The 23,953-nt window shown below is 51.8% G+C and overlaps 2 protein-coding genes and 1 non-coding gene across 3 annotated transcripts in view; 1 reads left to right on the top strand and 2 right to left on the bottom strand.

Annotated features, from left to right (window-relative positions):
• The window catches only part of wrnip1 (WRN helicase interacting protein 1), a 62,229-nt gene extending 61,080 nt beyond the window's left edge, over positions 1 to 1,149 (bottom strand). The window contains exon 1 of the mRNA XM_072509932.1: positions 589 to 1,149. Coding sequence (XP_072366033.1) covers positions 589 to 1,116 — 528 coding nt within the window. The 5' untranslated portion in view covers positions 1,117 to 1,149. The remainder of the gene's footprint in view (positions 1 to 588) is intronic.
• mylk4b (myosin light chain kinase family, member 4b) overlaps positions 1 to 23,953 on the top strand; it is a 237,836-nt gene that overhangs the window by 13,035 nt on the left and 200,848 nt on the right. The window lies entirely within an intron of this gene.
• On the bottom strand, positions 1,383 to 1,469 carry trnastop-uca (transfer RNA opal suppressor (anticodon UCA)). The gene has a single exon. It is a non-coding gene; the product is annotated as a tRNA-Sec (tRNA).

Below are 23,953 nucleotides of genomic sequence, written 5' to 3'. Positions count from 1 at the left end.
TTTAACCACCGTTATGGGGCAGCCAAGTAGCACAGTGGTTACCACTATGGCTTCACAGCGCCAGGGTCCCAGGTTCGATTCTCGGCTTTGGGCCACTGTCTGTGCAGAGTCTGCACATTCGCCCCGTATCTGGGTGGGTTTCCTCCGGGTGCTCCGGTTTCATCCCACAAGCTCCGGTTTCCTCCCACAAGTCCCGAAAGACGTGCTTGTTAGGGGAATTGGACATTCTGAATCCTCCCTCTGTGTGCCCGAACAGGCGCCGGAGTGTGGCGACTAGGGGCTTTTCACAGTAACTTCATTGCGGTGTTAATGTAAGCCCACTTGAGACAATAAAGATTATAAGTTAGTTCTAATTCAATGTTTAGCTAACTGCTCCTGTTTTTGAGTCCATGCTGCCTTTTAAACGTTGTTGTTTTACGTGTTTCCACTACCCTTTTGGGTAGTCATAGTCAAGTCACCACACAGACTGAGTGAGCTCCAAACTGGTGATAGAGCAATAGACTGAGAAAGGCTGAGAAACTGCTGCTGCAAAGTGAATGGAGTGAGAAAGCGGTGTGGACAGGGGAATCCTGACAGGGAACCACTTACTTTCCCACATCCCGGCGGGCCCCACAGGATGATGGAGGGGATTTCGTGCGATTCCAGCAGAGTCCTTAGGAGAGTATCTTCGCCCAGGACTTTGTTTTGCCCGATCAGCTCGGCCAGGACACTGGGCCGCATGATCTCCGCCAGGGGCCTGGCCTCCAGCTGCTGCAGCGACAGCGGGGGGCCGGGAGACGAGGAGGCGGCGGCGGCGGAGGGCCGGGGCCCGAAGAAGGCGGCGGTTGGCGAGGCGCCCCCGGGCCGCGTTCCATCGGCTCGCGCCGGCCCCGGGGAGCCGCCGGCCTCGCGCCCGCTCTCTCCGGGCAACGTTCCATCGGCCCGCGCCGGCCACAGGCGCGCCCTCTTGCAGCCGGGCTCCCTCTCGCCGCCGCTGCATTCGGCAGCGGCCTCCGCTCCCCCCTGGGTGCCCAGGCACTGGTCCAGGTGGGCATTGATCCTGAAACTCTGCATCTCCTGTGAGCAGATAGGGCACCGCACTGCCGGCTTCCCCCCCTGCCTCTGATCCAGCGCCATCCCTTCAGCCTGCACGTGTGACCACACCCCACACTGCCCTCCCCCTTTCTCTCTTGTTTTGCTGCATGTCCTGCAAATTGCTCATTTGTTTGCATGATTTGTCCACCCACTTAATTCCACCCCCCCCCCCCCCAAAAAAAAGTGTAACTTTGCAGATTTTCACAGTAACTTCATTGCAGTGTTAATGTAAGCCTACTTGTGACACTAATGAGATTTAAGGCTGCCTTGCCATTGCTGGAGCAATAGGTCTTCAGCAAAGGCAGCGCTGCCCGAAAGGTGGAATTGAACCACTCTGTCACTAGACAGCTACAGATTTGAAGCCTGCACCCCAGACTGGCGCGGGTCATCCAGGCACTTGTGACACTAATAAAGATTATTATTATGTACTTCTGACCAATGTTCTCCCATTGCAACCAATACAGAGTGCTCGTGAGATGTCAACGTCCCTGAGTCAAATTGGCGATCCTCACTGCATAACACAATATTGGACAATGAGGGGAATTTGCACATGCATTGTCAGTCAGTAACCTTCCTCGATAGAACTGGGGTATATTTCACCCATTGGAAACTGGAAATGGCTTTTGACCTTCGAGTCTATGTATCTGGGTGCAAGTGTAATTTAGCAGCCAGTGCTGTGAACCCAGTCAATATCATTAAATTGCATTATTTGGGTAATGCATTACAATGTGCAAAATTATGATCAATGCTTTTATTGTAATTCCTGCGGATTTAATAGGGAATCTATAATGGATTACCAGGAATTAATATAGCTAGTACCCATTCTTGAACTTCCTCTGCATGCTAGTAAATTGTCCGTAATGCTGTTAATGGGTTTCTTAAATATAATTGTAGGTATCTGTCCCTTTATGACCATTGTTAACTATCGTCATTAAACCTCTTGTGACGAGGAGGCCTCAGTAATTGTGACTGCATGTAAACCGCTAAGAACAACTGTTCAGCCATAAATCAGAGCCCTTGATGAAATGTCAGCCTTTCCTCTTAAAAATGGGATGTTTTGACTACAAAGGCTACTTTTTGATAAACAATTTTATTAAGGCATTTTGGTATAGTAAACAACAACAATACAAAGCAGTGTGCAAAGAACAACACCCTGTAACCTAACCCCTGCCATAATCTAGCTATATACACACCCCCAACCTGGCTTCCGTAGACCAGCTCACCCAGCTAGCCTGGTGACGCTCGACTCCGGCGCCAACAAGTCTACCACCTATTGTTCCCTCTGACCCATTCCCCCCCCCCCGGCCCATCAACACCACTTCCCCAAACCAGCCACCCTCGAGCAATTGCCCTGGAAAGAAAATAAGGCACAAAGAAAACCCCGACGCTAGTGCAAATCGAATAAAACAAAATAAGTAATAGGCACTTCCAACCACCCGATCAGAACACAAAAAGCCCCCAGCACCAAATACCTTAACTACCCTCTTTATCCAGCGAAAACTCGAATACAGAAGAGAAAAAAGAAAACACACAACACAAGAAAAATGTGTAAACATCGCTTAATGTCTTTTTAATGCAAGTCCAAAAAGTCCTCAGTTCGGTACCAGCCCTTCTCTCTCTTGGCGAAGTCCATCGCATCCTCGGGCTCCTCAAAGTAATGGTGCCGTCCTTTGTGTGTGACCCACAGGCGCGCTGGGTAGAGCAGCCCAAACTTCACCTGCTTCTTAAACAGAATCTCTTTTTTTTTGGAAAATATGTTTATTAAGAATTTTTAACAGAACTTTCAACCATATAAACAAACCCCCCCCCCCACCCCCGGTAACAAAAAATAAGAAAAAACTCGCATAGCAAGACATAAACATGGCAAATCAATATGATACAGAACTTTTACATTGGATTCCTCCCGTACACATCAGTTTTCCGGATTGTTTATGTATTTTCTTGCTCAGTTGCCCCCCCGAAGAACCCCCCTTCCCTATCCCTCCCTCTTCGCCCCCCCCCCAGAAAGAGATATCCCCCCGCTCTTTCCCCCCCCGGGTTGCTGCTGCTGTCGACCGAACTCCATGTAACGCTCCGCGAGATGGTCTAGGAACGTTTGCCACCGCCTGGAGAACCCCTGCACAGACCCTCTCAAGGCAAACTTTATCCTTTCCAACTTGAGAAACCCTGCCATATCATTTATCCAGGCTTCCACACTGGGGGGCTTTGCATCCTTCCACACTAGCAAGATCCTTCGCCGGGCTACCAGGGATGCAAAGGCCAGAATGCCGGCCTCTTTCGCCTCCTGCACTCCCGGCTCGACCGCTACTCCAAATAGTGGTAGCCCCCAACTTGGCTTGACCTGGACTTTCACCACCTTAGATACTGTTCTTGCAACTCCCCTCCAGAACCCATCCAGTGCCGGGCATGACCAAAACATATCGACATGGTTCGTCGGGTTTCCTGAGCACCTCCCACATCTGTCCTCCACCCCAAAGAATCTACTCAGCCTCGCCCCAGTCATATGCGCTCTGTGAACAACCTTAAATTGTATCAGGCTAAGCCTGGCACATGAGGAAGAGGAATTAATCCAACTTAGGGCATCAGCCCATAGACCCTCCTCAATCTCCTCCCCCAGCTCCTCTTCCCATTTACCCTTCAGCTCCTCTACCAAAGCCACCCCCTCTTCTTTCATCTCCTGGTATATCGCCGACACCTTGCCCTCTCCGACCCATACGCCCGAAATCACCCTGTCTTGAATTCCCTGTGCCGGGAGCAAACAAACAAAGAACAAAGAACAAAGAAATGTACAGCACAGGAACAGGCCCTTTGGCCCTCCAAGCCCGTGCCGACCATGCTGCCAGACTAAACTACAATCTTCTACACTTCCTGGGTCCGTATCCCTCTATTCCCATCCTATTCATGTATTTGTCAAGATGCCCCTTAAATGTCACTATCGTCCCTGCTTCCACCACCTCCTCCGGTAGCGAGTTCCAGGCACCCACTACCCTCTGCGTAAAAAACTTGCCTCGTACATCTACTCTAAACCTTGCCCCTCTCACCTTAAACCTATGCCCCCTAGTAATTGACCCCTCTACCCTGGGGAAAAGCCTCTGACTATCCACTCTGTCTATGCCCCTCATAATTTTGTATACCTCTATCAGGTCTCCCCTCAACCTCCTTCGTTCCAGTGAGAACAAACCGAGTTTATTCAACCGCTCCTCATAGCTAATGCCCTCCATACCAGGCAACATTCTGGTAAATCTCTTCTGCACCCTCTCTAAAGCCTCCACATCCTTCTGGTAGTGTGGCGACCAGAATTGAACACTATACTCCAAGTGTGGCCTAACTAAGGTTCTATACAGCTGCAACATGACTTGCCAATTCTTATACTCAATGCCCCGGCCAATGAAGGCAAGCATGCCGTATGCCTTCTTGACTACCTTCTCCACCTGTGTTGCCCCTTTCAGTGACCTGTGGACCTGTATTCCTAGATCTCTTTGACTTTCAATACTCTTGAGGGTTCTACCATTCACCGTATATTCCCTACCTGCATTAGACCTTCCAAAATGCATTACCTCACATTTGTCCGGATTAAACTCCATCTGCCATCTCTCCGCCCAAGTCTCCAAACAATCTAAATCCTGCTGTATCCTCCGACAGTCCTCATCGCTATCCGCAATTCCACCAACCTTTGTGTCGTCTGCAAACTTACTAATCAGACCAGTTACATTTTCCTCCAAATCATTTATATATACTACAAAGAGCAAAGGCCCCAGCACTGATCCCTGTGGAACACCACTGGTCACAGCCCTCCAATTAGAAAAGCATCCTTCCATTGCTACTCTCTGCCTTCTATGGCCTAGCCAGTTCTGTATCCACCTTGCCAGCTCACCCCTGATCCCGTGTGACCTCACCTTCTGTACTAGTCTACCATGAGGGACCTTGTCAAAGGCCTTACTGAAGTCCATATAGACACCATCCACTGCCCTACCTGCATCAATCATCTTAGTGACCTCCTCGAAAAACTCTATCAAGTTAGTGAGACACGACCTCCCCTTCACAAAACCGTGCTGCCTCTCACTAATACGTGCATTTGCTTCCAAATGGGAGTAGATCCTGTCTCGAAGAATTCTCTCCAGTAATTTCCCTACCACTGAAGTAAGGCTCACCGGCCTGTAGTTCCCGGGATTATCCTTGCTACCCTTCTTAAACAGAGGAACAACATTGGCTATTCTCCAGTCCTCCGGGACATCCCCCGAAGACAGCGAGGATCCAAAGATTTCCGTCAAGGCCTCAGCAATTTCCTCTGCAGCCTCCTTCAGTATTCTGGGGTAGATCCCATCAGGCCCTGGGGACTTATCTACCTTAATATTTTTTAAGACACCCAACACCTCTTCTTTTTTGGATCTCAATGTGACCCAGGCTATCTACACACCCTTCTCCAGACTCAACATCTACCAATTCCTTCTCTTTGGTGAATACTGATGCAAAGTATTCATTTAGTACCTCGCCCATTTCCTCTGGCTCCACACATAGATTCCCTTGCCTATCCTTCAGTGGGCCAACCCTTTCCCTGGCTACCCTTCTGCTTTTTATGTACGTGTAAAAAGCCTTGGGATTTTCCTTAACCCTATTTGCCAATGACTTTTCGTGACCCCTTCTAGCCCTCCTGACTCCTTGCTTAAGTTCCTTCCTACTTTCCTTATATTCCACGCAGGCTTCGTCTGTTCCCAGCCTTTTAGCCCTGATAAATGCCTCCTTTTTCTTTTTGACGAGGCCTACAATATCTCTTGTCATCCAAGGTTCCCGAAAATTGCCGTATTTATCCTTCTTCCTCACAGGAACATGCCGGTCCTGAATTCCTTTCAACTGCCACTTGAAAGCCTCCCACATGTCAGATGTTGATTTGCCCTCAAACATCCGCCCCCAATCTATGCTCTTCAGTTCCCGCCTAATATTGTTATAATTAGCCTTCCCCCAATTTAGCATATTCATCCTAGGACCACTCTTATCCTTGTCCACCAGTACTTTAAAACTTACTGAATTGTGGTCACTGTTACCGAAATGCTCCCCTACTGAAACATCTACCACCTGGCCGGGCTCATTCCCCAATACCAGGTCCAGTACCGCCCCTTCCCTAGTTGGACTGTCTACATATTGTTTTAAGAAGCCCTCCTGGATGCTCCTTACAAACTCCGCCCCATCTAAGCCCCTGGCACTAAGTGAGTCCCAGTCAATATTGGGGAAGTTGAAGTCTCCCATCACCACAACCCTGTTGTTTTTACTCTTTTCCAAAATCTGTCTACCTATCTGCTCCTCTATCTCCCGCTGGCTGTTGGGAGCCCTGTAGTAAACCCCCAACATTGTGACTGCACCCTTCTTATTCCTGATCTCTACCCATATAGCCTCACTGCCCTCTGAGGTGTCCTCTCGCAGTACAGCTGTGATATTCTCCCGAACCAGTAGCGCAACTCCGCCTCCCCTTTTACATCCCCCTCTATCCCGCCTGAAACATCTAAATCCTGGAACGTTTAGCTGCCAATCCTGCCCTTCCCTCAACCAGGTCTCTGTAATGGCAACAATATCATAGTTCCAAGTACTAATCCAAGCTCTAGGTTCATCTGCCTTATCTGTAATACTTCTTGCATTAAAACATACGCACTTCAGGCCACCAGACCCGCTGTGTTCAGCAACTTCTCCCTGTCTGCTCTGCCTCAGAGCCACACTGTCCCTATTCCCTAGTTCTCCCTCAATGCTCTCACCTTCTGACCTATTGCTCCCGTGCCCACCCCCCTGCCATACTAGTTTAAACCCTCCCGTGTGGCACTAGCAAACTTCGCGGCCAGGATATTTATGCCTCTCCGGTTTAGATGCAACCCGTCCTTCTTATACAGGTCACACCTGCCCCGGAAGAGCTCCCAGTGGTCCAGATAATGGAAACCCTCCCTCCTACACCAGCTGTTTAGCCACGTGTTTAGCTGCTCTATCTTCCTATTTCTAGCCTCACTGGCACGTGGCACAGGGAGTAATCCCGAGATTACAACCCTCGAAGTCCTGTCTTTTAACTTTCTTCCTAGCTCCCTGAACTCCTGCTGCAGGACCTCATGCCTATGTCGTTAGTACCAATATGTACAACGACCTCTGCCTGTTTGCCCTCTCCCTTCAGGATGCCCTCTACCCGTTCGGAGACATCCTGGACCCTGGCACCAGGGAGGCAACATACCATCCTGGAGTCTCTTTCACGTCCACAGAAGCGCCTATCTGTGCCCCTGACTATAGAGTCCCCTATTACTATTCTGCGCTTTGACCCTCCCTTCTGAACATCAGAGCCAGCCGTGGTGCCACTGCTCTGGCTGCTGCTGTTTTCCCCTGATAGGCTATCCCCCCCGACAGTATCCAAAGGGGTATATCTGTTCGAGAGGGGGACAACCACAGGGGATTCCTGCACTGACTGCCTGCCCTTTCTGGTGGTCACCCATTTCTCTGCCTGCACCTTGGGTGTGACCACATCTACATAACTGCGATCTATGACGCTTTCCGCCACCTGCATGCTCCTATGTGCATCCAATTGCCGCTCCAACCGAACCATGCGGTCTGTGAGGAGCTCCAGTTGGGTGCACTTTCTGCAGATGAAGCCATCCGGGACGCTGGAAGCCTCCCGGACTTGCCACATCTCACAGTCAAACAATGGCCAGAGATAAATTGGAATCAGAGGCACAAGATGATGGCTTCAGACTTACCATGCTCAATGTCCAGGAAATTGTAATCTATCAAACATTTGATGTTGAACAAACGACCTGGCTGAAGAGAGGCAGTGGAACTCAGGGAGTCCGAACTCACCTGTGAGATCAAAGAAGCATTTAGATAACATCTTTGATGGTGGCCCAAACCGAGGAAGTACATTTGAAGTGAAATGAAATGAAATGAAAATCGCTTATTGTCACAAGTAGGCTTCAAATGAAGTTACTGTGAAAAGCCCCTAGTCGCCACATTCCAGCGTCTGTTCGGGGAGGCTGGTACGGGAATCGAACCGTGCTGCTAGCCTGCCTTGGTCTGCTTTAAAAGCCAGCGATTTAGCCCAGTGTGCTAAACCAGCCCCAGTGTAGTCACTGCAGTGGGAATTCCCTCACCTGCTGCCTCACAAACGCCCTCACTTGCATGTACCTGAAGGCATTTCCCGGGGGTAGTCCAAATTTCTCCTCCAGCGCCCCTACGCTCGCAAACTTCCCATCGATGAACAGGTCCCCCATTCTTCTAATCCCTGCCCGATGCCAGTTCTGAAACCCCCCGTCCATCCTTCCTGGGACACATCGATGGTTATCTCTGGTCGGGGACCACACCGAGGCTCCCATCGCACCTCTGTGTCGTCTCCACTGCCCCCAGATCTTTAGCGTTGCCGCCACCACCGGACCCGTGGTGTACCTTTTCGGCAAGAGCGGCAGCGGTGCCGTCACCAGCGCCCCCAGACTCATTCCTTTGCAGGACGCCATCTCCAATCTCTTCCATGCCACCCCCTCTCCCTCCATCATCCACTTACGGATCATCGCCACATTGGCTGCCCAGTAGTAGCCACCCAGATTCGGCAATGCCAGCCCTCCTCTATCACTGCTACGCTCCAGGAACCCCCTCCTTACCCTCGGGGTCTTGCTCGAAACAGAATCTCTTAGACTTGCCTGTAGTCTGCCCTCCTTCTGGCCACCTCCACACTCAGGTCCTGGTAGATGCGCAAGACACTGTTATTCCAATGGCAGCTCCGCGTGCGCTTGGCCCACTGTAGCACCTGCTCCTTGTCCAGGAACCTGTGGAACCTGACCACCATCGCTCGGGGGGGGGGGGGGGGGGGGGGGCACTCGCGGCTGCCTCACCAGCACCCTGTGCGCCCTGTCCACCTCCACTGGGTGCGGGAAGACATCATCTCCCAACAGCTTCTGGAACATGCCCGCCACATACGCTGCGGCACCCTCTCCCTCAGCCCCCTCCGGGAGACCAACGATTCTCAAATTCTGCCGACGGGACCTATTTTCCAGGTCCTCCACCTTTTCCCGGACCCTATTTTGTTGATCTTTCAGCCTCTCCACCTCCGCCTCCACCACCGTTTGGTGATCCTCCCGCTCCTCCAGCGCCTTTTCCAGCTTCTGGATCGTCCGATCCTGGGCATTTAGCCTATGCTCCAGGCGCTCGATTGATTTCTGAATCGGGTCTAAGCTGTCCCGTTTCAGCGCAGTGAAGCCTTCATGGAGGACCTTCAACAGCTGCTCCGTCGTTGGCTGGGCTGTCTGCACCGGGTTCCGGACATCGGCCATATTGTCCTCAGCAGCAGCTTCCACACTGCCCTTGTTTGCTCACTTCTTCAGCTGTTTGTGATTGTTTCTGCTTCTTAATTCCATACACCTATATCTGGAGTCAGTGCCTGTGTGCCTATGCCTTCAGATCCAGCGCTCAAAAGTACAAAACAAATCGGGGAAAATGGTCCAAAAGTCCGACCGGATCGAGAGCCACCAAATGTGCGACTTACTCCTCCATAGCCGCCACCGGAAGTCGTCCAAAGGCTACTTTCTAAAGTCATTGGCTGCAGGATTTCTTGACTTCGGCAACAACTTTGGGTACATGCTATGTGCGTTCCGAATGACTAGATTTATTTTTCAAAGATCATTGAAATAAACCTGTGTGTTGGAAGAAATTTGACTAAGATAAGCTTATCTTTGGTTAAATGTAACCGCAAAATGTGACATGACAGGTGAGAAATGCAGGTATGGAGATCTTTATTGTATTTTTAGAAGATCTTCTGCAGTATTGTGCCTAGTGAACTTGAGGTTATGTGTTTGAAAGGGATGGAAGAGTGAATGGGAGTGGAAGTCCTGAGTAAAATAATTTGGAAAGAGCTTTGTGGGAGACTCCAGCAAAGACAGTGAAATGTGTGTCTTGTTTTGGAGTTTTTAATTTTGTTGATGTTGCCTGCTTGCCCATGAGCAGTTTGTGGCCTAAAGGGTATTTGTCTCTCAGGTTGCTGGATATTGGCCATGACCCTTGAGACCGATGCTCAAGTATTCTCTCGGAATCCCGATAACAATAGATTTCTATGATTCTGGGTGAGATCAACTCAAATAATGGTCCCTCGATATGGGGCGAGTGGACATTGAGATTCCCCCTCTCAAAACTGATAAATTGTTACTTTCCGAATTTTGGTCAGTGATCGTCTTTCCTGTCTCTTCTTCAAGATTGCTTTGCACCGTTGAAGTGCGATGGAAGGTTTGTGGCATTTAGACTGTGATACTATATGCCATTACCTCAGGAAGGGCATTATCGCCATAGAGGGAGTGCAACAAAGGTTCACCAGACTTGTTCTAGGGATGGTAGGATTGTCCTATGAACAGAGGTTGGGCAAACTGGGCCTGCATTCTCTAGAATTTCAAAGAATGATTGGATTGGATTGGATTTGTTTATTGTCACGTGTACCGAGGTACAGTGAAAAGTATTTTTCTGCGAGCAGCTCAACAGATCATTAAGTACATGAGAAGAAAAGGGAATAAAAGAAAATACATAATAGGGCAACACAACATATACAATGTAACTACAAAGGCACTGGCATCGGATGAAGCATACAGGGTGTAGTGTTAATGAGGTCAGTCCATAAGAGGGTCATTTAGGAGTCTGGTGACAGTGGGGAAGAAGCTGTTTTTGAGTCTGTTTGTGCGTGTTCTCAGACTTCTATATCTCCTGCCCGATGGAAGAAGTTGGAAGAGTGAGTGAGCCAGGTGGGAGGGATCTTTGATTATATTGCCCGCTTTCCCCAGGCAGCGGGAGGTGTAGATGGAGTCAATGGATGGGAGGCAGGTTCGTGTGATGGACTGGGCTGTGTTCATGACTCTCTGGTGGTCTCATTGAAACCTACAAAATACTTAAAGGAATAGACAGGATAGATGCAGGTAAGATGTTTCCCTTGGTTGGGGAGTCCAGAACCACGGGGCACAATTTCAAAATAAGGGGGATGTGACGTTTGTGATGCTTCCTTCAGAGTATCTCCAAATTTCATTGGCTGATTTCTTTAGCTAGTTTTGACCTTTTCTCATAAATGTCACTGTTGGCGGAATCTTCTGGTCCTGCCAGCAGTGGGAGGCTTGGCGAGTGTGGGCAGTGGGCCTTAAACTGGCGTGAGGCCAAAAACACCAGCTTCCCGGGACGGACTTGAGCAATTACATTCTCAGGATTTTAAAGACAGGAAGCCCTTTTGCAAGTCACACATGCTCATTCGAAGGCCAGCTCGCTGGAATCAATTTCCCTGCCGGTGAAAAATCGTAATGTCCATAATTACAGTTTAAGTGCCGTGCATCTGGCAAGGTAGACTTCTTGCATGATGAACGGTGAGTTGGGGCTGCAGGGGATCTAGTGTCTGTGAATGGCAGACTCTGCTTGAGACTGGGTGGTGACTGATGACCGAGGAAGGGAGGAAGGGTTAACGGGAAAGGCTGGAGCAGTGGCCGGGCAAAGGTGGAAGGGCTGGGTGCCCTTTAAATATGGTGTCCGAACCGTGACCCCATGAGGTAATGGGGAGGATGGTGGCTTCTTCCCGCGTCACGGGAACCAGAGAGTTCCTCATGGTTACATATATAATTAGCTGAACAGTGCAAGATTGTGTATGGTAAGCCGTCTTGCCATCCCCACCCACCTCCCCAGCAGAAGCCACTCCTACCTCCACGCTAGCCACCAAACTTAGACTCCAGATGGAAAATTCCAGCCTACCTTTCTGACAGAACTCCTCATCCAATGCAGCATATCTTACTTCACCCCTTAACTCATCTTCCCTCATTAACTATAGATTCCTGGACTTCCGGTTGCGGCTATGCAGAGCTAAGTCGCACGTTCGGCAGCTCCTGCTTGGAACGGACTTTTGGGCTCTTTTAAGGGCCCCCAGCGGAATCTTTGGACATTTCCCGGTGTGGGAAGAAGACTGCAACATTCCCCCGATAGTGTATGGCTTGGACCAGGAGCGGGGCGACTAAAAAAGTGGTGGTAAAGCCAAAGAAAGTGCGAGGGAAGAAGAGCAAGGTGGAGGCGGGCGGGGACCAGGCAGCGTGGATGCAGTGGGCGCAGAAGCAGCAGGAGGTTATCCAGCGCTGCTTCAGGGAGCTCAAAGCAGACCTGCTGGAGCCGATGAAGGCTTCTATTGATAAGCTGCTGGAGACCCAGATGGCCCAGGGGGTGGTGATCCGCGAGGTCTGACAAAAGATCTCAGATAACAAGGATGAGATCTTGGGCTTAGCGGTAAAGGTGGAGGCGCACGAGGCGCTCCACAAGAAATGGCAGGAACGGTTCGAGGCGATGGAGAATCGTTCAAGGCGGAAGTATCTGCGTATCCTGGGCCTCCCGGAGGGGCGGGGTGGGTGGCCGGACGTGGGGGCCTATGTGGTCACCATGTTAAACTCGCTGATGGGAGCGGGGTCCTTCCAGGGGCCCCTGGAGCCGGAAGGGGCCCATAGAGTGCTGGCGAGGAGGCCCAAGGCTAACGAGCCGCCGCGGGCGGTGCTGGTGCGTTTTCATCGGTTCGCTGATCGGGAGTGTGTACTCAGGTGGGCCAAGAAAGAGAGGAGTAGCAGGTGGGAGAATACGGAGGTTCGAATATATCAGGATTGGAGCGCGGAGGTGACGAAGAAGAGGGCTGGGTACAACGGGGCGAAGGCGGTGCTGCACAGGAAGGGGGTGAAGTTTGGCATGCTGCAGCCAGCGCATTTGTGGGTCACCTACAAGGACCGGCACCATTATTTTGAGTCCCCGGAGGAGGCGTGGGCCTTTGTTCAGGCTGAGAAGCTGGACACAAACTGAGGGTTGGGATGGGGGATCGGGCGTGGGGATGGTCGGGGATTGTTGTTGTTGTGTTACATTTTGAGGGGGGGTTCTTTGTTCTTGTTTAGTTTTGGTTCGGTGTGGGTGGTTAGGGTGGGTTGGGCACTGATTTGGTTGGGTCTGTCAGGTGGGCTCTTGGAGGGGGGAAGTAAACAGAGTAGGGCGTGGATGGTCAGTAGGGGGGATGGGGCCCCGCGGGGGAGGGTGAGGCCCGAGTCGGGGGTAAGGGGACTGCGCCTGTAAAAGGAGCTGCGACAGAGGAGGTGGGGCCGGACAGGTGGAAAGCACGGGCTTTTTCCCGCGCTGAAGGCTGGAGGGGGCGGGGCCGGTGCCGGTGCGAGGAAGCGCAGGTTTTTTCCCGCGCTTGGGATGGAAGGGGGAGGCGGAGAGCCTGCTGATGGGTAATGGAAGGGGAGGGGAGGTCCCAGAATGGGAGGGGTCGAAGGAGAGGCAGGAGCGGCCGGGGTCAGCAGGAGTCAGCTGACTTGCGGGAGTGCAATGGGGGGAGCAATGCAGCTAGGAGGGGTCCTGGCTGGGGGGTGGGGGGGTGGGGGTGCAGGGGTAACCGGGTTGCTGCTGGTATGGTCAAGGGGGAGCTGGAGCGAGTAGAGGGGGTTGGGACGGGGGCCTACCGCCATGGGGAACGGGCCGGACGTGCGGCGCGGGCGCGTGGCTGGCCGAGGAGGGGTTATGGCTAGTCGACGGGGGAGGGGGACGGGTATCCCTCTGATCCGGCTGATAACCTGGAACGTAAGGGGGCTGAACGGGCCGGTTAAGCCGACTTGGGTGTTCGCACACCTGAGGGGGCTGAAGGCGGATGTGGCCATGCTCCAGGAGACACACCTGAAGGTGGCAGACCAGGTAAGATTGAGGAAGGGGTGGGTAGGCCAGGTGTTTCATTCGGGGCTGGATGCCAAAAATCGGAGGGTGGCGATCTTGGTGGGAAAGAGGGTGTCGTTCGAGGCGTCGAGCATTGTGACAGACAATGGCGGCAGGTACGTAATGGTAAGTGGTAAGCTGCAAGGGGAAAGGGTGGTGCTGGTCAACGTGTACGTCCCGAACTGGGACGATGCGGGTTTTATGCAGCGCATGTTGGGTCGGATCCCGGACTTGGAAGTGATAATGGGGGGGGACTTTAACATGGTGTTGACTCCGGCACTGGATCGCTCCAGGTCTAGGATGGGTAGGAGGTCGGCAGCAACTAAAGTGCTGAGGGAGTTTATAGACCAGATGGGAGGGGTGGACCCTTGGAGATTTGCAAGGCCGGGGGCTAGGGAATTTTTATTCTTCTCGCACGTTCATAAGGCCTATTCCCGGATCGATTTTTTTGTTATGAGCAGGGCGCTGATAGCGAGAGTAGAGGATACCGAGTACTCGGCGATAACCATTTCGGATCACGCCCCGCATTGGGTAGACCTCGAGCTGGGGGAGGAGAGGGACCAGCGCCCGTTGTGGCGCTTGGAGGTGGGGCTGTTGGCGGACGAGGAGGTGAGCGAGCGGGTCTGAAGAAGCATAGAGAGATACCTGGAGGCCAACGATAACGGGGAGGTCCGAGTGGGGATGGTCTGGGAGGCGCTGAAGGCGGTGGTTAGGGGAGAGCTGATGTCCATTAGGGCCCACAAGGAGAGGAGGAGCAGAGGGAGAGGGAGGGGCTGGTGGGGGAGATGGTGAGGGTAGACAGGAGGTATGCAGAGGTGCCGGAGGAGGGACTGTTGAGGGAGAGGCGTAGCTTCCAGGCCGAATTCGACCTGTTGACCACCAGGAAGGCGGAGGCGCAGTGGAGGAAGGCCCAGGGGGCGATTTATGAATATGGGGAAAAGGCAAGTCGGATGCTGGCGCATCAGCTTCGGAAGCGGGAGACGCAGCTTGGGAGATTGGGGGAGTTAAGGATAGGGGGGAGTGTGGTGCGGAGTGGGGTTGGCATCAATGGTGTCTTCAGGGACTTTTATGAAGAACTGTATCGGTCCGAGCCCCCACTGGAGGAGGGAGGGATGGGCCGCTTTCTGGACCAACTGAAGTTCCCGAAGGTGGAGGAGGGACTGGTGGCGGGATTAGGGGCCCCGAATGGGTTGGAGGAGCTGATCAAAGGGATAGGAAGCATGCAGGCGGGGAAGGCACCGGGGCCGGACGGTTTCCAGGTCAAATTTTACAAAAGATATGTGGACCTGCTGGGCCCGTTGCTGGTTAGGACCTTCAATGAGGCAAGGGAGGGGGGGGCGTTGCCCCCGATGATGTCCCGGGCACTAATCTCCTTGATCCTGAAGCGGGACAAGGATCCCCTGCAGAGTGAGTCTTACAGGCTGATTTCATTGTTAAATGTAGATGCCAAGGTGCTGGCGAAGGTCTTAGCCACGAGAATTGAGGATTGTGTGACACAGGTCATCAACGAAGACCAGACGGGGTTCGTGAAGGGGAGGCAGTTGAACGCGAATGTGCGGAGGCTCCTGAACGTTATTATGATGCCGGCGAGGGAGGGGGAGGCGGAGATAGTGGCGGCGATGGACGCTGAGGAGACCTTCGATAGAGTAGAGTGGGAGTACTTGTGGGAGGTGCTGAAGAGGTTCGGGTTTGGGGCGGGGTGCATCAGGTGGGTTAGGCTGTTGTACGAGGTCCCGATGGTGAGTATGGTCGCGAACAAGAGGAGATCTGAGTATGGTGTCGAGGATGGTAGGATCCAGGGTCAAACCGGGCTGGGGCTCACAATATTTGGGGTTGCAGAGGAGCCGGGAGTGCAGGAGGCGAAAGAGGCCGGTATTCTGGCCTTTGCGTCACTGGTAGCCCGGCGAAGGATTCGTCTTCAGTGGAAGGATGCGAGGCCCCCAAGCGTGGAATCCTGGATCAACGATATGGCGGGGTTTATTAAATTGGAGAGGGTGAAATTTGCCTTAAGGGGATCGGTGCAAGGGTTCTTCAGGCAGTGGAAATGTTCTTGGGCTTCCTGGCAGAACGGTAGACAATGGTCAGCAGTAGCAGCAACCCGGGGGGGAGGGGGTGGGTGGGTTCTATTTTATTTATTTAATTTAATTTTTATTTAGTTTTGTCTGTCTATACTGGGGGATCTGAGGGGGTGTATATATTTGCTATGTGTTTCGGTGGGTGTTAATTTATTATTTATGTATCGGAGGGAGGGGGTCACTGGGTTGTTTGGTTTTGTTTTGTATTTAATTTTATTGGGTTCCTTTTGCATTTTGTTGTTGATATTTTGTGAAAACTTTAATTAAAATTATTTTGTTTAAAAAACACTATAGATTCCTTCTTGATGTATTCCCTCCTAAAATTTTATCCATATCCACTCCCAAGATTCAACAGGTTTATCTGACCTACAAGTTCTTGTGAATCACCATTAAGATTTTCAAAACTACCAGTTATCATTCTTGGCATCGCTTCATTAAAGAGCGCAGAGAGAGAGAGACGAGACTTCAAAAAAGAGCACAGTGAGATTGACGAGACTTCAGTAAAGAGCCAGAGAGATTGACGAGACTTCAATGAAAAGCACAGAGAGATTGGCGAGACTTCAGTAAAGAACGCAGAGAGAGAGATAAGACTTCAGTAAAGAGCACAGAGGGAGAGGTGAGACTTCAATAAAAAGTACAGAGAGAGAAGCGAGACTTCAGTAAAGAGCACAGAGAGGTGAGACTTCAGGAAAGAGCACAGAGGGAGAGGCGAGACTACAATAAAGAGTGCAGAGAGAGAGGAGACTTCAGTAAAGCGCGCAGAGAGAGAGTCGAGACTTCAGTAAAGTGCGCAGAGAGAGAGATGAGACCTTGGTAAAGAGCTCAGAGAGCGACACGATTTCAAAAAAGAGCACAGAGAGAAGCAAAACTTCAATAAGAGTACAGAGAAAGAGGCGAGACTTCAGTAAAGAGCGCAAAGAGAGTAGTGAGACTTTAGTAAAGAGTGCAGAAGCGCAAAGAAGGGGCGAGACTTCAGTAAGGAGCGCAGAGAGAAAGGCGAGACTTAAATAAAGAGCACAGAGAGAGCGAGACTTCAGTAAAGAGAACAGATAGCGAGGCTCTTTGTATGAGGAGCGGCTGAGGACTCTGGGTCTATGCTCATTGGAGTTTAGAAGGAGGAAGGGAGATCTTATTGAAACTTACAGGATACTGCTAGGCCTGGATAGAGTGGAGGTGGAGAGGATGTTTCCACTAGTAGGAGAAACTAGAACTCGAGGGCACAACCTTAGACTGAAGGGTCGATCCTTTAAAACTGAGATGAGGAATTTCTCAGCCAGAGGGTGATGAATCTGTGGGACTCTTTGCAGTACATGGCTGTGGAGGCCAAATCACTGAGTGCCTTTAAGACAGAGATAGATAGGTTCTTGATTAATAAGGGGATCAGGGGCTATGGGGAGAATGAAGGAGAATGAGGACGAGAAAAATATCAGCCATGATTGAATGGTGGAGCAGACTCGATGGACCTAGGGCAGCACGGTAGCATTGTGGATAGCACAATTGCTTCACAGCTCCAAGGTCCCAGGTTCGATTCTGGCTTGGGTCACTGTCTGTGCGGAGTCTGCACATCCTCCCCGTGTGTGCGTGGGTTTCCTCCGGATGCTCCGGTTTCCTCCCACAGTCCAAAGATGTGCAGGTTAGGTGGATTGGCCATTCTAAATTGCCCTTAGTGTCCAAAATTGCCTTAGTGTTGGGTGGGGTTACTGGATTATGGGGATAGGGTGGTGGTGTGGATCTTGGGTAGGGTGCTCTTTCCAAGAGCCGGTGCAGACTCGATGGGCTGAATGGCCTCCTTCTGCACTGTAAATTCTATGAAATCTAGTGGCCTAATTCTACTCCTATGTCTTATGGTCTTATGAACCATGCTGAGACCAGAGTCCTGGAGAATCACATAACTAAGGCTGCAGATAGGACTTTAATCTAAATGGTAGTGGGTGGGGGTTGGTTGCATGGAAAATGAGAAAATCCAAGTTAAAGGAGAAGGTAGGAGTGTAATATCTAAGCTATTAAATATCCGTGTCATATCTATGCTCGTAAAGGAAGGGATCAGTGTTGTAAGAGAAATTGTATTGGCACTGGAGATCTACGCATGGTCTCAGTCCAAATAGAAATAAGAAAGAACAATGGAAAGAAGAGCCTGGTGGGAGTAATCTATAGTAATACCGCAGTGGGACACAGGATCTACCAGCAAATACCGGGGGCTTGTAAGAAAGGTACGGCAATAACCATGGGTGATTTTAAAACGCATATAGACTGGATTAATCAAATTGACAGGGTAGTTTAAGGGAGAGTTCATTGAATGTATTAGAGATTGGTTCCACAACATATTGCTCCGAGAAACAATCAGGGAGCAGGCTATTCTCGATTTGGCATTGTGTGATCCGGAGGGTTTAATTAATGACCTCATCGTCAACGATCCTCCCCACAGAAGAGTGACCATAGCATAATAGAATTTCCCACACGAGCCTTCTGGAGTCCCACACGCGCCTTCTGGTGTCCCACACTAGGGTTCTGGAGTCCCATACTAGTTCTGGATTCCCACACTAACATTCTGGAGTCCCACACTCGTGTTCTGGAGTCTCACACTAGCATTCTGGAATCCCACATTTGCGTTCTGGAGTCCCAAACTAGCATTTTGGAGTCCCACACTCACGTTCTGGAGTCCCATACTAGCGTTCTGGAGTCCCATACTAGCGTTCTGGAGTCCCACACTAGCCTTCTGGAGTCCCACACTAGCGTTATGGAGTCCCGCACAAGCCTTCTGGAGTACCACATGAGTGTTCTGGAGTCCCACACTAGCATTCTGAAGTCCCACACTAGTGTTCAGGAGTCCCACACTAGCATTCTGGAGTCCCACACGAGCATTATGGAGTCACACATGAGCGTTCTGGAGTCCCACACTAGTGTTCTGGAGTCCCAAACTAGCGTTCTAGAGCCCCACACAAGTATTCTGGAGTCCCACACTAGCGTTCTGGAGTCCCACACTAGCATTCTGGAGTCCCATACTAGCGTTCTGGAGTCCCATACTAGCGTTCTGGAGTCCCACACTAGCATTCTGGAGTCCCACACTAGCCTTCTGGAGTCCCACACTCACGTTCTGGAGTCCCACACACGCGTTCTGGAGTCCCACACTAGCGTTCTGGAGTCCCACATTAGCGTTCTGGAGTCCCACACTAGCGTTCTGGAGTCCCACATTAGCGTTCTGGAGTCCCACATTAGCATTCTAGAGTCCCACACTAGCATTCTGGAGTCCCACACTAGCATTCTGGAGTCCCACACGAGCGTTATGGAGTCCCACACTAGCATTCTGGAGTCCCATACTAGCGTTCTGGAGTCCCATACTAGCCTTCTGGAGTCCCACACTAGCCTTCTGGAGTCCCACACTAGCCTTCTGGAGTCCCACACTAGCGTTATGGAGTCCCGCACAAGCCTTCTAGAGTCCCACACTAGTGTTCTGGAGTCCCAAATTGGCGTTCTAGAGCCCCACACAAGTATTCTGGAGTCCCACACTAGCGTTCTGGAGTCCCACACTAGCATTCTGGAGTCCCATACTAGTGTTCTGGAGTCCCATACTAGCGTTCTGGAGTCCCACACTAGCATTCTGGAGTCCCACACGAGCCTTCTGGAGTCCCACACTCACGTTCCGGAGTCCCACATTAGCATTCTGGAGTCCCACACGACCCTTCTGGGGTCCCACACTAGCGTTATGGAGTCCCGCACGAGCCTTCTGGAGTACCACATGAGTGTTCTGGAGTCCCACACTAGCATTCTGGAGTCCCACACTAGTGTTCTGGAGTCCCACACGAGCCTCCTGGAGCCCCACACAAGTGTTCTAGAGTCTCACACTAGCATTCTGGAGTCCCACGCTAGCGTTCTAGAGCACCACACAAGTGTTCTGGAGTCCCATACTAGCGTTCTGATGTCCCATACTAGCATTCTGAAGTCCCACACTAGCTTTCTGGAGACCCACACAAGCCTTCTGGAGTCCCACACTAGTGTTATGGTGTCCCACACAAGCGTTCTGGAGTTCTGGAGTCCCACACTACTGTTCTGGAGTCCCACATTAGCATTCTGGAGTCCCACACTAGTGTTCTGGAGTCCCACACTGGCATTCTGGAGTGCCACATTAGCATTCTGGAGTCCCACACTATCATTCTGGAGTCCCACATTACCGTTCTGGAGTCCCAGATTAGCGTTCTAGAGTGCCACACGAGCCGTCTGGAGTCCCACCCTAGCATTATGGAGTCCCACACGAGCATTCTGGAGTACCACACGAGTGTTCTGGAGCCCCACACTAGCATTCCGGAGTCCAACATTAGCATTCTGGAGTCCCACACTAGCGTTCTGGAGTCCCACACAAGCGTTCCGGAGTCCCACATGAGCGTTCTGGAGTCCCACACTAGTGTTCTGGAGTCTCACACTAGCGTTCTAGAGTCCCACACTAGTGTTCTAGAGTCCCACACAAGTGTTCTGGAGTCCCACACTAGCGTTCTGGAGTCCCACACTCGTGTTCTGGAGTCCCACACGAGCCTTCTGATGTCCCTCAATAGCATTCGGGAGTCCCACACTAATGTTATGGAGTCCCGCACAAGCGTTCTGGAGTACCACACGAGTGATCTGGCGTCCCACACTAGTGTTCTGGAGTCCCACACTAGGTTCTGGAGACCCACACTAGCATTCTGGAGTCCCACATGAGCATTCTGGAGTCCCACACGAGCGTTCTGGAGTCCCACACGAGCATTCTGGAGTCCCACACGAGCATTCTGGAGTCCCACACTCGGGTTCTGGAGTCCCACACTAGCATTCTGGAGTCCCACACGAGCATTCTGGAGTCCCACACGAGCATTCTGGAGTCCCACACTCGGGTTCTGGAGTCCCACACTAGCGTTCTGGAGTCCCACACTAGCGTTCTGGAGTCCCACACTATTGTTCTGGAGTCCCACACTAGCGGTCTGGAGTCCTACAAAGATAATGACATTGGCATAAGGACAGATTTGGCCCTAGTGGGCGGGAAGGGAAGACTAAAAGGTAGGACAGCTGATGAGCTTTGCCAGTTGTTGAAGGAGATATTTGATTCCTCCCAACTAAAATATATTCCAGAGTGGAGCAAAGATTGTGAGAGGAATAAAAACATCCATGCCCAAGGAAAGAAGTGAAAGATAACATAGAGACAAAAACTAAGGCATACCATATTGCAAAGGTCAGTGGCAGGCTGGAAGATTCGGAAACGTTTAAAGATCAACAAAGGGTTACTAAAAAGGCAATAAAAATAGCAAAGATAAATTATGAAGGAAAACCAGCACAAAATATTTTTTTAAAGTATAACACAAGCTTCTATAAGTATATAATAGGGAAAAGAACAGCTAAAGTAAATGTTGAACCTTGGAGGATGGGACCTGGGAGTTAATGGTGGGGAACACAGAAATGGCGGAGATGCTGAACAATATTTTGCCTCAGTTTTCACGGTGGAGGACACTAGTACCATCTCTTGAGGAATGGGTAATTCAGAGATAATAGAGAAAAAGTACAAAACAATCTATTGGGATTGAAGGCAGATACCTCCCCAAGGCCCGATGGCCTAGGATCTCAAAGGAAGTGGTCCAGAGGCAGGAGGCTTGCTGTTTAGTGTATTAAAGCCTCAGTTACGTTCATCACTCGTCGTGTGTTATTGATGGCGTATCATTATCTAAATGGGGAGAAACTTCAAAATGCTTCAGTGGAGAGGGATGTGGGTGTCCTCCTGCAGGAATTGCAAAAAACTAGCATGCAGGTACAACAGATAATTAGGAAAACAACTGGAACTTTGGTCTGTATGGATAAAGGAATAGAGTATAAAAGTAGTGAAGTGTCCCCTATCTCCTCTCCTAGTTGAGATGCTAGAACCCACAGCCCTGGATGTTCCCTTTGGCTTATACAACAATTCAGAGTGGCTGAAGGCAGGAAATGGAGTCCCACAGCATCAGCGTTGGGACAATTGCGGTTTACAATTTATATGAATGATTTATACAATGGAATCAAAAACACAGCGGAGGATTTTCCAGTTCCACAAGTGGCGGGGAAGGTGTGAGGGACGAGTCAAATCCCTTCTCAAGACACTCCATGTCTTGACAATTCTTCGTCTCCTTGTATCTGGGATTTCCTCAGTAGAGGAAGTCTTCCAGTGTTCGCGGGTCGGCATCAGGCGAGGAAATGAGACCCTGCTGAGTTGCAGTTCCCCATGGCACGTGTGCCCCCCCCACTCCACCAGCACCACCCCCCCCCTCTCCGCCACCTCTCCCTCCCCCTCCCCACACACATCACCCCACCCCCACACTTCCCCAGCCTGCGATGCAATCATGCGTCTTGTCTTGTGCCTTGCAGGAGCTGTTGGTGACAGCGTGGGCCCTTCTGGTGTCCACCGACCCCAACCACAACCACGAGTGAAGAACAGTGACAACAAGGACATGGACATTGCCGGGAGCACTCAACCCTTTTCCAGTGACCCCAGAGCTCGAGTCCGGGGATGACACATATTCCCGTTCACAGCTGTCTCCAACACCCTCCACCATCTCAGAGACACTCGCCTTGGTTGGGTACTTTAGTGAAGAGGCTCCTGGGGCACTGTCTGGTGCGCATCACACACATGCTGCAGTACATCAGGTGGAGGTAGGACCCCCGAGGTGTTGGATGGTCGGAGGGCGGGCAGTCCCTAGGGACGAGCTGCTTCCGGACGGGTTTTGGGCTTCTGGAACGGATCATCCCATCGATTGTGGCGATGCAGTCGCAGAGCCAGGGACTTTTTGAGGGGTTGTTGACGAGCATCCAGAACCTGCAGGTGCAGTTGGAGGAGTCCAACCGCGTGCAGGAGCAGGAGTTTGGCTGACCATGCGTGCCACCCAGGCCAACACCGCATGGGTGGCGTCCATGGTGGAGGCCTTGGGGGCGAAGGTTTCAGCCATGGGGCACGATGTCCAATGCCTGGGGCAATCTGTGCAGGCGGTGGCTGAGGCCCAGGACAGGGCTGCCCTATCACATGCAGTGATGTACCAGATCCACCTGGACATTACAGCGGGTCTTGGCTGAGGGTGTCGATGCATTGTCTGGGCATTGGCCGACGTGGCACAGAGTGAGGTGGCCCAGTCACAGAGGGAAATGGCGCATTTGGAGGGCAGCAGGCAGAACAGGGCAGCACCATGCCACCTGGGGCACCCGAGCAGCAGCCGACCCATCTGGTCCTGGTTGCTCCGAACGACGGCCGCCAAAGGGGACCCAGGTCACAGGGCGGGAATCGCGGCAGGCCACCTCCACTCCTGGTGTACCACCTGGGAATCCACCTGGATGTAGAGTTAGGGCCTGTAAGGCCAGAAAGGTAGATGCCAATTAGGTTGGCAGGGGTGCAGCTAAGATTGCAATAGGGGCTAGGGCACAAACATGTACATATATATTCACAATAAACAGATGTTCACTATCTAACAACCTGCTCGGGTGCTCTGTCAGAAGGGTATGAGGGACGGGCTAGACTGGCTGCAGAGGGTGCGCTGGGGGGGGGGGATGCGGTGCTGTGCGGATGCTCGGGGCGGGGGGGGGGGTGGTGATGCTTGGGACACTGACCCAAGTACAGCCAGCGCTCACCACTCCCGTGCCCCGCCACCCGGTATTCGGTGAGACCCTGTGATGGAATGGGCAGCTCGCATGCAGGGAATACCCAGGTGGACGGTGGAAAATGCTACCATGGGCAGGAGTCAGACAGGTAGGAATGATGGAGTGAGGGTTGCGCAAGGCGGGACGGGGGAGTTTCTGGGATTGGGTGGTTGGCTGGGGGCGGGGGGCAGTAGGGCTAGGATGGGACGTCTGTGTCGCTGGCCAGGCCCCCTAGTTGGTGAACCTGTGGCTGATTAGAGCGTCCCATGCACGTTGGACCTGGAGCACATGTTGTGCGGCCTCCCGTGATGCCCTGTCTCCATGTCCTGCCCATCCTCGCCCTCCTCCGCATCCTCGTCAGACGAGGACTGGCGTTCATCCTACTCCTCCAGCACGTCGCCCCTCTGCTGCGCAAGTCGTGGAGGACGCAGCAGGCCAGCACGATGGGGGAGACTCTCTGAGCGCTAAACTGGAGGGCTCCTCCA

The sequence above is a fragment of the Scyliorhinus torazame genome, chromosome 6 (assembly GCF_047496885.1).
Source record: "Scyliorhinus torazame isolate Kashiwa2021f chromosome 6, sScyTor2.1, whole genome shotgun sequence".
Classification (NCBI taxonomy): Eukaryota; Metazoa; Chordata; class Chondrichthyes; order Carcharhiniformes; family Scyliorhinidae; genus Scyliorhinus; species Scyliorhinus torazame.
The sequence above is the reverse complement of the archived record's forward strand: the minus strand, read 5'-3'. Positions and strand labels throughout refer to the sequence as shown.